Source organism: Sprattus sprattus, assembly GCF_963457725.1.
Source record: "Sprattus sprattus genome assembly, chromosome: 19".
Taxonomy (NCBI): domain Eukaryota; kingdom Metazoa; phylum Chordata; class Actinopteri; order Clupeiformes; family Clupeidae; genus Sprattus; species Sprattus sprattus.
In genome coordinates this window covers 11,013,194-11,026,194 of record NC_137917.1, presented here as the reverse complement: position 1 = coordinate 11,026,194, position 13,001 = coordinate 11,013,194, and the positions used below count along the sequence as shown (strand labels likewise).

At 43.6% G+C, this 13,001-nt stretch overlaps 1 protein-coding gene across 1 annotated transcript; it reads right to left on the bottom strand.

Annotated features, from left to right (window-relative positions):
* Positions 1-12,018, bottom strand: iffo1b (intermediate filament family orphan 1b; the record flags this gene model as incomplete). The annotated part of the gene is made up of 9 exons (XM_080857606.1): positions 1-1,667; positions 2,754-2,884; positions 3,168-3,260; positions 4,572-4,695; positions 4,869-5,056; positions 5,263-5,403; positions 7,207-7,302; positions 8,467-8,527; positions 11,021-12,018. The coding sequence occupies 9 exons, from the start codon at positions 12,016-12,018 to the stop codon at positions 1,565-1,567; spliced, it is 1,935 nt and encodes a 644-aa protein (XP_080713732.1). The 3' UTR covers positions 1-1,564.
* Positions 12,019-13,001: the final 983 nt, after the last annotated feature.

Below are 13,001 nucleotides of genomic sequence, written 5' to 3'. Positions count from 1 at the left end.
TGGACCTCTTTCTGTCCCTTTTATTTTGGGGTTTACTCTTTATATAAGTGCACATTCATGTTTTTTTTTTTAGTTTTAATCCCTTGCCATAACTATAATCTCATACCTCCACATAGTGTAAGTACCCCTAAAAGCTCGAAGGTAGGGAAAGAACAAGTGCACAAACTAACCACTAGCTCACACAATTCACAATTCCAGGCCTTACGAGTAAAGTTTCAGGAAGTTACAAGCCCTGGATTTTTTTTTTCTCAACATAAAGTACATCCCTACATATCTGACATGTGGGAGCCGTCCCAATGTCCATCAACAGACTCTCAGAAGTGTGACAATAAGCACATGGCCAATTACCTCAGAGCGCACGGGTATATGCCAAGCCACAGATCAGTCAGAAATAACATCCAACCCCAATGCAGCTAAGACTTTGGTGTCCATGCCCTTATGCACACGTCACTCTCTGTGTCATCTCCAGCCTTTTCATAAAGCATTTGTACATGTTCTATACAGCGTTATAACATACGGTATCATACACAGCGACACAGGGAGTGAGAAAAAGGCCCCAGCACTGACCCAACCAAAGGTCAGCACAGCTTTTACAGGTAGTAGCTGTGTATATTTTGCATTATATATAGCATATACACATCCCTATACACATTATATACATACAAAGGTGTGATCCAGTGACACATGCTGAGATGGTTTATGCACTGGACGCCTTCATGTGATTATTGTATGATGAGGTGCTTGTTAATTGATTCGTAAGTTAATGCAAAAGCTTGTTTTAACTTTTTGTTCGTTGTATCAGATGACTAGGGGGAGTGAGATGTATAATGCCATTGATATTTAATGAAACCTACATGTGCTTTTAGTGAAGTGGGATGCTTTAGTCCTCATGGTTAAGGGCTTGGATTGTTTTCAACTATATAGTCTGTCATAGCTTATAAATGACAAGCTTTGTACAGCATTTCAAAATTCAACCTTTGTGCTGAGGTGGATAATGCATGCTTTTCAACAAGGTCTCCAATCTCTCAGTGATGCATTTTCAAAAAAAATAAGTTATTTGTGGTTTTGACCTATTTCAAAATATGAGCTGTCCACTATTAGAGATACAACATATAACCATTTTGTTTTATGCTGGGCACCACTATTCTGAGCCATTGTAGTCCCTTGTATGTAAGATGTAGGCACCCCGTGACAAAGCCAACCAGCAGGGTCAATCTCCACATGAGATGCCAGGTGAATACCACATAGGCAAACAAGTACAAGTACAGACAATTCCATTGTCACAAAGTGAAAATACGAACTGCATTATTTTCACAGTTGAGATTTTACTGTCCATACTTAAGTTTAAGCACCACAAAAAATAAACAAAGTTACCTTTCCTTCAAAAGCTCAGTGTAAGCAAACCCCTGCTGTGCATATGGGATATATGCTACCCACTGGAAGACAAGTCAGAGTGACATGTGAATGATCCTGAAGAGGGGGCATGAAGAGGGAATGGCTGGAATCTTGTCTCTTTTTCTCTTTTTTTCTTTGCCATGCTGGACGACCTCGTTGACTTTCAGTATTATCTGCCAGAGGGCTCGCCAGGAGGAGCCAGGGCCACACCCCTCTCTGCAGCCTCACTGCTCTCCTCCGCATGGCCTCCAGGGACAGGAGAGGGAGATTTACTGAGACAGCAGAGAAGAAGAGAGAGGGGGGGAGAGAGAGAATGAGGGAGTGAGAGAGGGAGTGAGGGAGTGAGTGAGCAAGTGAGCGAATGAGTGAGTGAGGCAGCGAGTGAGTAAGTGAGTGAGTGAGAGAGCAAGTGAATGAGTGAGCGATTGAGCGAGTGAATGAGTGAGTGAGCGATTGAGCGAGTGAGTGAGTGAATGAGTCAGAGGATGGGGACAGAGAGCAGGAGAGGAGGGAGAGAGAGGGCAAAAGGGAATGAAGGAGAGAGAGAGGAGTGAGGCCAGGAGGGAGGGGGGAAGGGGAGGGGAGGAGAGTGGGGATAGAGGACGAAAGAGGCAGAAAGAAAGGTACAGAGAGGGTTGAGGAGGGAGGTTGGGTGTTGGAGAGAGAAAACAGAGATAGTCAGCACCAGCAGACATTAATCTAAAATATTGTTGGCAGGACACATAATAGAGAAAGACATCAAATTCACTTTGAGAAGTTCCCTGGCCAAAGAACAAAAAAATAGATAGGGTGTGTATGTATGTTAGAGAAGCAAAGACTCAAAGAAATTGAGAGAGTGTTGGATAGCAAAGACAGAGTACAGATTAAATATATTAAAAGAGAACCAGACTAAAATGAGGTAAAGGGCAATGAAACCACAGAAGAAGAATGCTGAGACAGTGACCAAGGGTTAGAGAAAGGGGAGAGCAATAATCACAAGATAAAGTTGCAGAGAAAGTGAGTGAGTGAATGAGCGAGGGAGAGAGGGGATGGGGGGCAGAGGCCGACAGGGAGAAAGAGACAGAGACAAATGGGAGCACAGAGAAACAGAGAGAGAGAGAAACAGAAAACTACTGGGGGACTTAGAGGAGACACCAAAACAAAGAGACAGGGAAACAAAGAGAGAGCCTTAGAGACGAAGAGAGAGGGGGAGAAGAGAGAGAAGGAGAGAGAGAGAGAGAGAGAGGAGAGGTATGCAGACAAATGAGGAGAGAAAGAGAGTGAAACAGCAAGACAAACAGATAGACTGGAAGAGAGAGACAGGAAGACAGAGAAAGACAGTAAGACAGAGAGAGAGCGAGAGAGAGACAGCTAGATACCTGTCTCCGGTCTGGGTGATGAGTCTCCTGCAGGTCTCCATCTGCACGTCCAGGCCTCGCTTCATGCTGCACATCTCCATATACTCGTGCAGGTGTCTGTTCATGTCCGACTTGGCCGTCGCCAACTCCAGCTGGAGAAAGGAGAGGGGGGATCAGACAACTCACACTGAGAACACACCCAAACAGACACACACACACACACACTGTACCAAGGTTACCAAGTAAGCCATGGACAGGGCTGGTGGTCCACTTGGAACAAGTGGGACACATGTGATCATACACTCAAAAGTGTACAAATGAGAGTTTTGGGCACCTAACTCGGTTAACTACAGCAACAAAGGGGACCAGGCATGCCTAATCAAAAAAGTAAACCAAAAGACACACACAGACAGAGCAGTCTCCACTGTGTCTCACCTCAATTTGGTCTATGGTCTCCTGATACTCCTTCTCTCTGGTTTTGAAGAGGCATTCAGTGTCATTAATCACCTTCTCCAAACACTCCTCTGGCTGTGAGAGAAAGAGAGAAGAGTCAAAAACATCTTTATTGCCAGCCACGAGCACACACAAATTCACAACAAACTACCAAAAGGACTGATGTAGACCATCACTCACAAACAGCAGTTCTAGTAGTTAGCTTTGGACTGTATGGAAACGCGTGCGTTCATAGGTGCGTGCGTGTGTGTGCGTGCGTGTGTGAGTGCATGCGTGCGTGTGAGTGCTGGTATAACAGTCGTGTCTCTGCACGGTATCAAATTTACACAGACGGCCTGAGGCCATATAGTACACTGTAGTAATTGATAACCCTAAACCTAACCCAAGATGATACATTTGCATTCGTTTGTGGCTGTGTTGCAGGAGACAAAATATGCCTGTACTTTCCCCCTTGTTAGATTTGAGGGCAGGAATAAAAAATCTCAAACTGTGGGAGACAAGATTACACTTTGTAAACATTACATCTGTCTCAGAATTTTAAACAGGGAGGCATGCAATGTGCTTCTGAATGACCCTTTTATATCAACCCTGATCCTGTTTTTGTCAGTAAGTGTGTGTCAGACCAAGAGCCAACTTATTTTCCTGAGACTCTCAAGGGCATTTGTTAATCTACCATTTAGGCCTGTGTTGTGTATGCTATCAACAGACAATTGAAGAGAGTGTACTCTTCTGCTGAGATGCGAGACCTGCCATGGGTCAGATTAAGCAGAAGATAGTGTGAGATGGAGGGATGCAGAAGAAAGAGAGAGAGAGATAAAGAATAGAGAGAGATCAAGAGAGAGAGAGAGAGATAAAGAATAGAGAGAGATGACGAATAAAAAGATTGTGCGCTGCTGCCGTGAGCACTAGAGAATATAGAGAGGCTTTTGACAGGAATTTGTTTGTCTTTCTGTCAATCACTATCTTAACAACCATTTAATGGCTTTCCTTAATCTCGGCAGGACTTCAGCAAAGCAACATTAAAGCCCAGATCAATCAGGAGGGCCATGAGGCCATGAGACCTGGCTTTCTGCTTTCTGCTGCTCAATAAGTCGGCGATAAAGAGCCAGGGAGAGGGCTGTACATGGTTTCAAACTTGCAATCAACATGCATGCAAAACATTGTTAATGTATTTCAATGGCTGTTTCAAATGACCGATACAATACAACAACAGTATGTGTTGCAATATTACATGGCCTATGAATTTAAAGCTATATTTAACAGCAATGGCAATAAAAACAAGGCCTGACAACACACCATTACTGAGTGATATTATCTCTTAATGCAGTCACATGACCTTCACTTGGTCACATGACCTTCACCCTGCCAACTGTATTGGGGGTGTACCTGTCCGCCCTGTGTGTGTGTTTCGGCTGGCTGGCCCCCTGGGAAATCATCCCACAGCAGCAGGGTCTCTTCTGTCTCCTCCCAGGCCAGGCTGTCACAGTCGTCTTCAAACTCACACTCCCTCCTGGCGAACAAACACCAACACACACTGCTGTCACACTCTGTGGTTCATACACATGCAACCTACAGACCACGACAACCGTGGTCAACATGCTGCAATCCTCAGACAGGAAACCACATCGGCTCATAATTAAAAACAGGGAACTGTATGGTCAATTGCCTGATCAAGCCACTTACAGTTGACACAACATCCTCTGCATTTCCTCATTTATCTGATTGGCTGAAGCACTGCACATGTCATCGTCCTTTGCTCCACCTCCATCGCTATCTGAGGTGCTCATTGGCTCATCTGTCTCACTGCCACTGACTGGCTGAGGGGCTTGTTTCCGAGCACGACAGTTGATGGCAGATTGAGTGCTGGGCACCTGATACATTTTTGGAATCAAGGAAAAAACACACAACTGTTCAAAACAGCCAGCTAGATACAGTATCTGATACGATATTCCAAAAAAATAAACAGCAAAATAAGGGCACACCATGTGAGAAGACACTTGCATCATAATAAACCCCAACCCAGCACAGACAGACAGACAGACAGACCAGCGATGTGTGCAGAGAGCAGACTCAGTACCTGAAACATGCCGGTCATGTCCTCACAGTTCCTCTGCTGGGCCACATCACACAGACGAGCCGTGATATCAATGCGTCGGCAGATGTCCATGTCCACCTTCATCGCTTTTTCCTGGATCTTGCTCTCCAAGTCAGACAGGTTCTAAAACAGAGAATGTTCGCGCTCAAAATAAATCTGGTGTTTGTACACTGATCTGGCTCTGTAAATGAGAGAAAAAATAGGCCCTCTGACCAAGCCATAAACATTTCCAAATACGCTTGCTTCGGGAACATGGAAGGGAAGAGTGTCATTTTATTGGCTTTTGCACTCAAACATAACAATTGTTCGCCAGAATTACGGAATTTAACAGAATTACGGAAATTAACTTTAATTAAAATGCACTATTTGTTTATTCACACAATACAGACTATATAATAACATGAAATGTTTAAATACAGGCCCCAAATCATATCTCAATCCAAAAAGAGAAGAAAAAGCACAATTTGGTGCGCAAGGAGAGAAGGAGAAAGTACAACTTGCCAATTTTAGTTCTCCCACAATTTCACATATAGAAGATTAAATCCAAAAGAATCAAGCCAAAAAGGAGATCAAATATTAATAATACTGTAAACAAACATATTACATCCTCTGAAAAATCACAGAGATAAAACTATAAGTCTATGGGGAGAAATCCCATGTTTGTCCGACTAGTGCCAGTATTTTCAACACAGATTAGAACACTAAGCACAAACAATTCTGGGAATTTCAGCATGACCATTTGGGAAATGAGTTCTACGGACACATAAAATAAAGAGAGAGTGTATCCACCAGGGAGGGAGAAGAAGAGCAAAAGATAAAGGGAGACCAATGTCTGAAAGCTCAACAAAGAACACGCACACACATACACACACATACACACACACACACACACACACACACACACACACACACACACACACACACACACACACACACATTTTCTCAAACATTTATAAGCCATGCGTTTTGATGGAGGTATACGCCTACTGGTTGACAATAATGGCAGCAATCACATGGTAAATTGAAGTTAGATGAGTATTACATTTTTCTATGTTTAAGGGGGAGCTAACCCCGGTCAAATATGTAAGGGATAATGTATTGTCCGGAGGTACAAAAATAATTCCCGAAGGGGGCGAACAACACCCCGACGCGCAGCGGAGGGTGTTGTTTTGTACCGAAGGGAATTATTTTTGTAGAATGACCGACGGACAATACATTATCCCGCTTATTATACGGGTACTTGCCAAAAACGATAGAAGACATTCCTCCAACATATCTCTTTTTAATGATTTAGGTGCCGTTTCATGTGTCCCGTTTAGAAATAAATAGTTCTTCAAGCAAATAGAACTTTGAAGTTTCAGGTGTTGCATAGCAACCCATTACTTGCTTACTTCAAATTACTCTCTACTGTTGCGTTAAAATGACTGGACTTCTGGCGGAATGATATGAAAGATGTGAATTAGAAGTACAAAACCCGTTGCCAATGACAGCGGTGATTATCTTTCGCAGAGGTCTGTTAGCAGGAATTAATGTATGGGTATGACGTAGGGATGGCCCATTCAAATCAACGGTACTTTTTGGAACATTCTGAAGAGCCGTATAATAATCTGCATTAAACCGCACGATTCCACAGGCAGTCCTATGTAAACGGCTTGAGTTGCAGTAGCATGAGGGTGACAGCTGATAATGTTTTCTCCTTGTTAGACAGTGTACTGTCATGATAACTACATATGTGGCTGTTTGGATCAATCTGCACCTATATTTATATGTAAGTCAACACTCACGCCACAGACAGAACAAATTACGCTATCAGCAAACAAATGTAGTGGTAATGTTGGCCTACTCATTCAACCACAAACATTAAAACAGGCAGATGCACATATTGTCCCACAGAGGGAAACCTCCTGGATGCAATGAAAGACTCACGTTGCTCATGAGGCCCTTGAAGAGGACGAGCTCGGCCTTAAGCTGCTGGACCCTGAGGGACAGTTCATCCTGGCACACCTCGCTCTCCTGCAGGTCCTGTAGTCAGGAGAAAAGACTGGGATCAGCATGATGGAACATTGCAGAAAGTATGTGGTGCCATGATATACAGATAACCAAAAACGTTTCGAGAATTGTGACGAATGGTGTTATTCAGAGGGCATGACAAGAAAGACAGTTCCCTTGCAAATTTCCTGTGCATTGTTTGTCTTTTAAAGGATTTTTTAATCGATTAAAGTTGCGATATAACATAAACAAATCCATAAAAACATTGAGGCAAAGAATAAGAATGTAGGAATTAAAGGAACATAGGACATTTTTGTATGGTGCTACAATCGTGAGTGGCGTGCATCTTAGATCTAGTAGGGAAAACTCATGTATGTATGATAACAGATGATGTAAACAGTTCTGTTTCCACAGGCTGATAGCATTTGACTCATCTGTGCTACATTAGAGGCACAGGCGCCGGCTCCACCGCCCTCTCTCATCTGAGTAGCTGTTTAGATTCTCAGTGTATTGGTCATAGGTTTAAATTTAAGAACGTATGTCAACGTAAACAAAAATGGAAAGTATTCTCAAAGTTAGAGAAGGGCATTGATCCATTTTTTTCTGGGAAAATGACTGGTATACAGAGTTTCACTCAAAACAACCACATTCCCAGTTACAACAGTAACACTTCCTGCTTCCTTCCATCAAACCATTCATTTTGCATTACCTCCAGTACTTAACTAAATCCTCATATCTTTTCCATAAACAGTTTCCTAACGTTCAAACTGATTCCAAAGCTAACCTGAGCAAGGGTTGTTGTCACCTAAGCATGTTCATGACAACAGACTAATTCGGGATCAAGGTATCTTATCCCCTTCGACTGAAGTTCCAAACCAGAGTCTAGAAAAGCCTCCCCCACCTTCTGATTCTGTGGTGTTACATTAGGAGTGACCGTTCCTAAGCTGTTAACACATGGGGGCATTGGAGTTAATTCGATTCTAAGAAGGCATGGCAGAGGAAACTGTGCCAAGACTTTTAGTAAGGACACTGCAGAGTATCTAACAGGGTGAAGGCCACTGCACCAAACATCTTAATTACAGATGAATTAAAAAAAAGTGTCTTATGTGTGTGTGCATGTGTGTGTGTGTGTGTGTGCGTGTGTGTGCGCGTTTGTGTGGTGTATCTGAGCTTGTTTGAGAGAGAATCGCTTTTTACCTCTTCCAGATCACCCATTTTTTGTTGGAGGTCCACCCTCACAGTGTATTCTTCTTCCCATCTAAACACAAAAACAAAACATTCCTGACCCTCATAATAACAACTGATGAACAGAGTATTTTCAGATGCATTGTATATGTCAGGTAAACAGGCTGTCATGGTGAATGTACAATGTACAGTCAGAATAATGGAGCCATCATGGTTTAGTCAACCCATCAAGAAAAAGTGTGTATGTACTGCATTTGTTTGTGTCTGGGAGAGAGGGCAAGTGAAAGGGAGGAAGAGATAGAGAGAGAGAGAGAGAGAGAGAGAGAGAGAGAGAGAGAGAGAGAGAGAGAGAGAGCTTGACCGTGGCACATATTAACAGAGCCAGCCAGCTAAAACCATTCTGTCCTGCTGAACACGACTTTCGAATGCTCTCCAATCTCGAGTACAGTAGCTGCATTCAGAGCTGAGCCTACAGAAACAGCACCATCTCTTCACAGCACAGTGCACTCTTACGTAAGGCCTGTTTAACATTCAGGCCGCTGCAGCATTTCCTAAGCTCATTAGAAAAGAGTTCACTGGACAGAGGGAGGTCAAGGCAATGCATTAACAACACAGCTGAGATGCCAACTCACAAGTTCAGTGAAAGAGATGAATGAGTAAGGTGAAGAAAAAAACACAAAACAGAAATGGCAGAACAACAGGAATGAGGGGAGGGTGGAAGGGAAAAAAGAGAAAGACAGAGAGAGAGGGAGAGAGAGCGAGAGACAGACAGAGAGAAAGGGAGTGGGCTGGAGCCACCCAGCAGGTAGAGAGGGCCAGTGAATGTGCTGCAATGCAGATACAGTGTGGTGGCGACACGCTGATGCGCACAGAAGAGGGCAGCACAGGGAGAGATGGTCAGCAGAGAGGGGAGGGGGGAGGGGGGAGGAACAAACACAGGACTGGTGGAATAGGAGGGGTAGGTAAGCTGCACGTGAAGACGGAAAAAAAGGCAGGCTATAAGAATCAAAGGGTCGACCATTGACAGGAAAATAACAGTGTGATATGCAACACAGGGAAATCAGAGAGAGAGGGCACAGAAAAGAGCTCAGAAAGAAAACAGACAGACAGAGAAGAGAACAGAGAGAGCGAAGGAAACAGACTGGCAGAGAGGAACACACAGAGAGAGATTGAGACACTGTGAAGACCTAAACATAAAGAACAAATTTCATTTAGAAAAGAGCAGGTCCACACAGCACTGTTGTTCTGGCTCACAAGTAACCTGCTAACCTCAGCAGGAATGCGGCTATAAATAAAGCACCTATAGATGTGTCCTGCGGGCAAACTATCTGGTTAAACTCTTATTGTAAGGCAGGCCTAGACTCATCACACAGAGATGCTGTCTATTCAACCAACATCTAAAGCTCATCAATCATTTCTGAGGTATTTCAAAGTGGTTCCACCTACTTTCAAGCAGAAACTCCGATTCCTCTCTTTCCCCTCATGTGCTTCATCTCTCTCTTCACCTACTGTACACTATAGCTTTTACAATGTATTCAACTGACTGGACTCCTGATTTGAATTACAATAGAGCTTTAAAAAAAGTGGTTTCGTTTGTATTTGATTGAGGCCGACGATAGCCTATATGAACTGTCTTATAAAATGTCTTTCCCCTCGGTGTTCAGTCATAAAGAAGAAGAATCTATAAGAGTGATGGCATTACAAAGCCTATTCTCAATTCATTCACACGTCTAGAATAGTTTAAGGGTTAAAAAAACGCTTACACATGCAGTACGTGACACAGATCAGAAGCACTGCTGGCCATTTGTGATGCAACTGTGTGCAAGAGTAGGTTTCACAGAGCAGCTGTTGATTTCTAATGATAGCATAGAAATGTCAGCTGCCTGCATCCTTGTGCCTCCCTAACATTATCACCACCTTATGGTGTGAGGTACTGTAACCATGGCAACTTTATAGTTGTGATAAAGAGAGACATTTTTTCAGAAATTTGACTAGGCAATCACACAGAATCTAAAAACTGAAAGATAACTTTTGCGCAACAATCTGCCTGTCCAGCAACTTTTTCGTTAGTTTACCGATCCCAACAGTGCAGTTCAGAGTGTGACCAGAAAATGCGAGATGCTTTATCTGGTCAATTCAAAACCCTATATTTAGCTCGGCCTAGCTTGCCTCGTGCTCTCCAAATCAAACCCTAACTAACCACAAGACCCATTGGGTCTATAAATGAGAGCAGATAAACGTTAGCTAATTCGAGTGTCTGGAACAGCCTGTCTTAACTTTATGGAGCTGCTTCATTCCAGCACTGCGAGAGCGGACAGCGCTCTGGAGCTCGCGGTGAGAGCTGGCTTTGCTGCTGGTGCGGTGACGGAGACAGATGGGTAAAGTTTCTGCTGACTTAGCTGCCGCAGCGCTTTGACTGGTCTGCAAATACAAGGTGTTCACAGCAAGACCTAGCCTATCGATCATTTGATAGGGCCTGCACAACTGCATGTTTCTGACAGATCAATGAAATTCTTGACTGGTAGGCTACTGTAACCGAGTTTTAATAAATACATAACACATTTACCTGCGTTTGTACTCATCTCTCTCACGCTTCACCTTGCCCAGAACATTGTAGAGTGCCCTTATCTCTGGTGTAATTGTGTCTATCTGGACACCGACCCCATCAGGATGGGTCCAAGACACACCAGGACTGGTCACCCTGGTTTCCACACCCGATCCAAGTTTGCGGGTATGGTTATATGACCAAATGGTGCCTGGTAGAAATCTTGGTGGAGGATTTGGCGATGTCCCTGTGCTGGTACTGATGCTGCTGAAATGTGGCCCGTTATTAGAGTTGTTGGTGTTGGCGGAGGCCTCCGTCGGAGTTGACAGACTGATAGTGATGGTCGGATTCGCGTTCGAATTGGTATATCCCGTGTTTGGACTTGATGCTTCATCGTCATATTTATTAGTTTCCAGTTTAAGCATGGACGTGAGAGGCGGTGTAAACAAACTGGTCGGGCGTTTGACAGGGTTGTTTGTGTTTAGAAAAGGGAGGGACCCGGGTCTGACCGGGATAGTCCCAACAAACCCGGTCTGTACACCAACCTCCCTGGTATGTCCCCTTCTATCGTCGCCGCATCCGCTCTCACAGCTGTTATTTTCAAGTGCTTGTTGTAATTGCTTCTCCAAAGTCTTGTTTCGCCTCTCTAGTTCATGAACCTTAGCTAGAAAGCACCGGAAGCGCAAATTGAGGGTCTTCAGGACACTGATGTTGGATCCCAGGTCGTTTCTTAAGGCCATAGCTGCAGGAGGTTGCGCTGAGCGGTAAAGAGAACTACCGAGATGCAGGTATGGCAAACCAGACGGAGAGGATGGAGAGGATGGTCCGGAAAATGAGATGTTCTCTAGACCCAGGAAGGACTGATCTGGCCCACCCAGATAAGCTTCGGGCAAAAGGCCCGATGGTGAATCCGGATGACTGGGCCCCTCTTGATAATGTTGCTGTTGTTGAAGAAGCCCGTTCGCTCCCAACAGAGGATTCATGCTATTGTACAACGTAAAGCGCTGCAGATCTGGCATGAACACTGGCTATGAGGAACACACGACTAAATAAATAAATATGCAATAACAATGTACCTAACGTGATACCGTCCAGATACAACACACCGCTAACGAGTTCGTTTTCTTTTACATTTAAGTACTTACATAAGCAGCCTTAGTAATAGCCTTACTGGTTTGTCGTGTGAAGGAGTCCGTAACCGTTCGGTAGCCTTATCGCTTACCGTGGCTTTATTAATAACAGAACGCAAAAACTGTCCTTCACACTGAAAGAATGAACAAGAAACATAAATCCAGGCAGTGGTTTCGCAAAGCGTTCAAGCACAGCTGATGAGGGGAGTCAAACCGCACTATTCTTGAGCATCGACTTAATGAAATTAAAATAGATTGCTTTGCTGTGCGCCTGCCTTGTCTGAAACGAAGGAAGAGCTGTGCACACGCGAATGCAGCATGAGCGGATTTCCCGTAAAGACCAAAGTAGAAGGCGCATGTTTATTTTTATTAGAGAATTTTAGTTAGTTTTCTCTCTTATGTGTATACGACAAATGTCTTAATTTCCATACAATGATCAAAAAATGGGAGGATAAAAGAGTGGATAGAAATAGTAGAAATAGCCGACAATGACATGCGTGGTAACTAATGTTTTAAAACTTACGGTAGCCCAAGTGTGATGGTTACGTCATAGTCCTCAAAAGTCTTGAAGCCATCCACAAATCCAGACATTCTGAGGTGACCACCAACTTTACCCGATTCTCATATGAATTTGCACAATACACTGAAACACTGGACAGCATAGCCACTACCAAAAGTAATAGAACTATCAAAATGTACAGACAAATCTTCAATGGCGAATAATGTCATCCTTTTTCCTTGTTGTTTGTGTTCATTGATCAAGAGAATATTGCATGTACTACTCACCTAAATTGTCGCCATGAGTTTTGTATACTGTTTGCAATAAATGTGAATACAAAAATGTATTAAAAAAACTGAAGTGTTCATCGTCA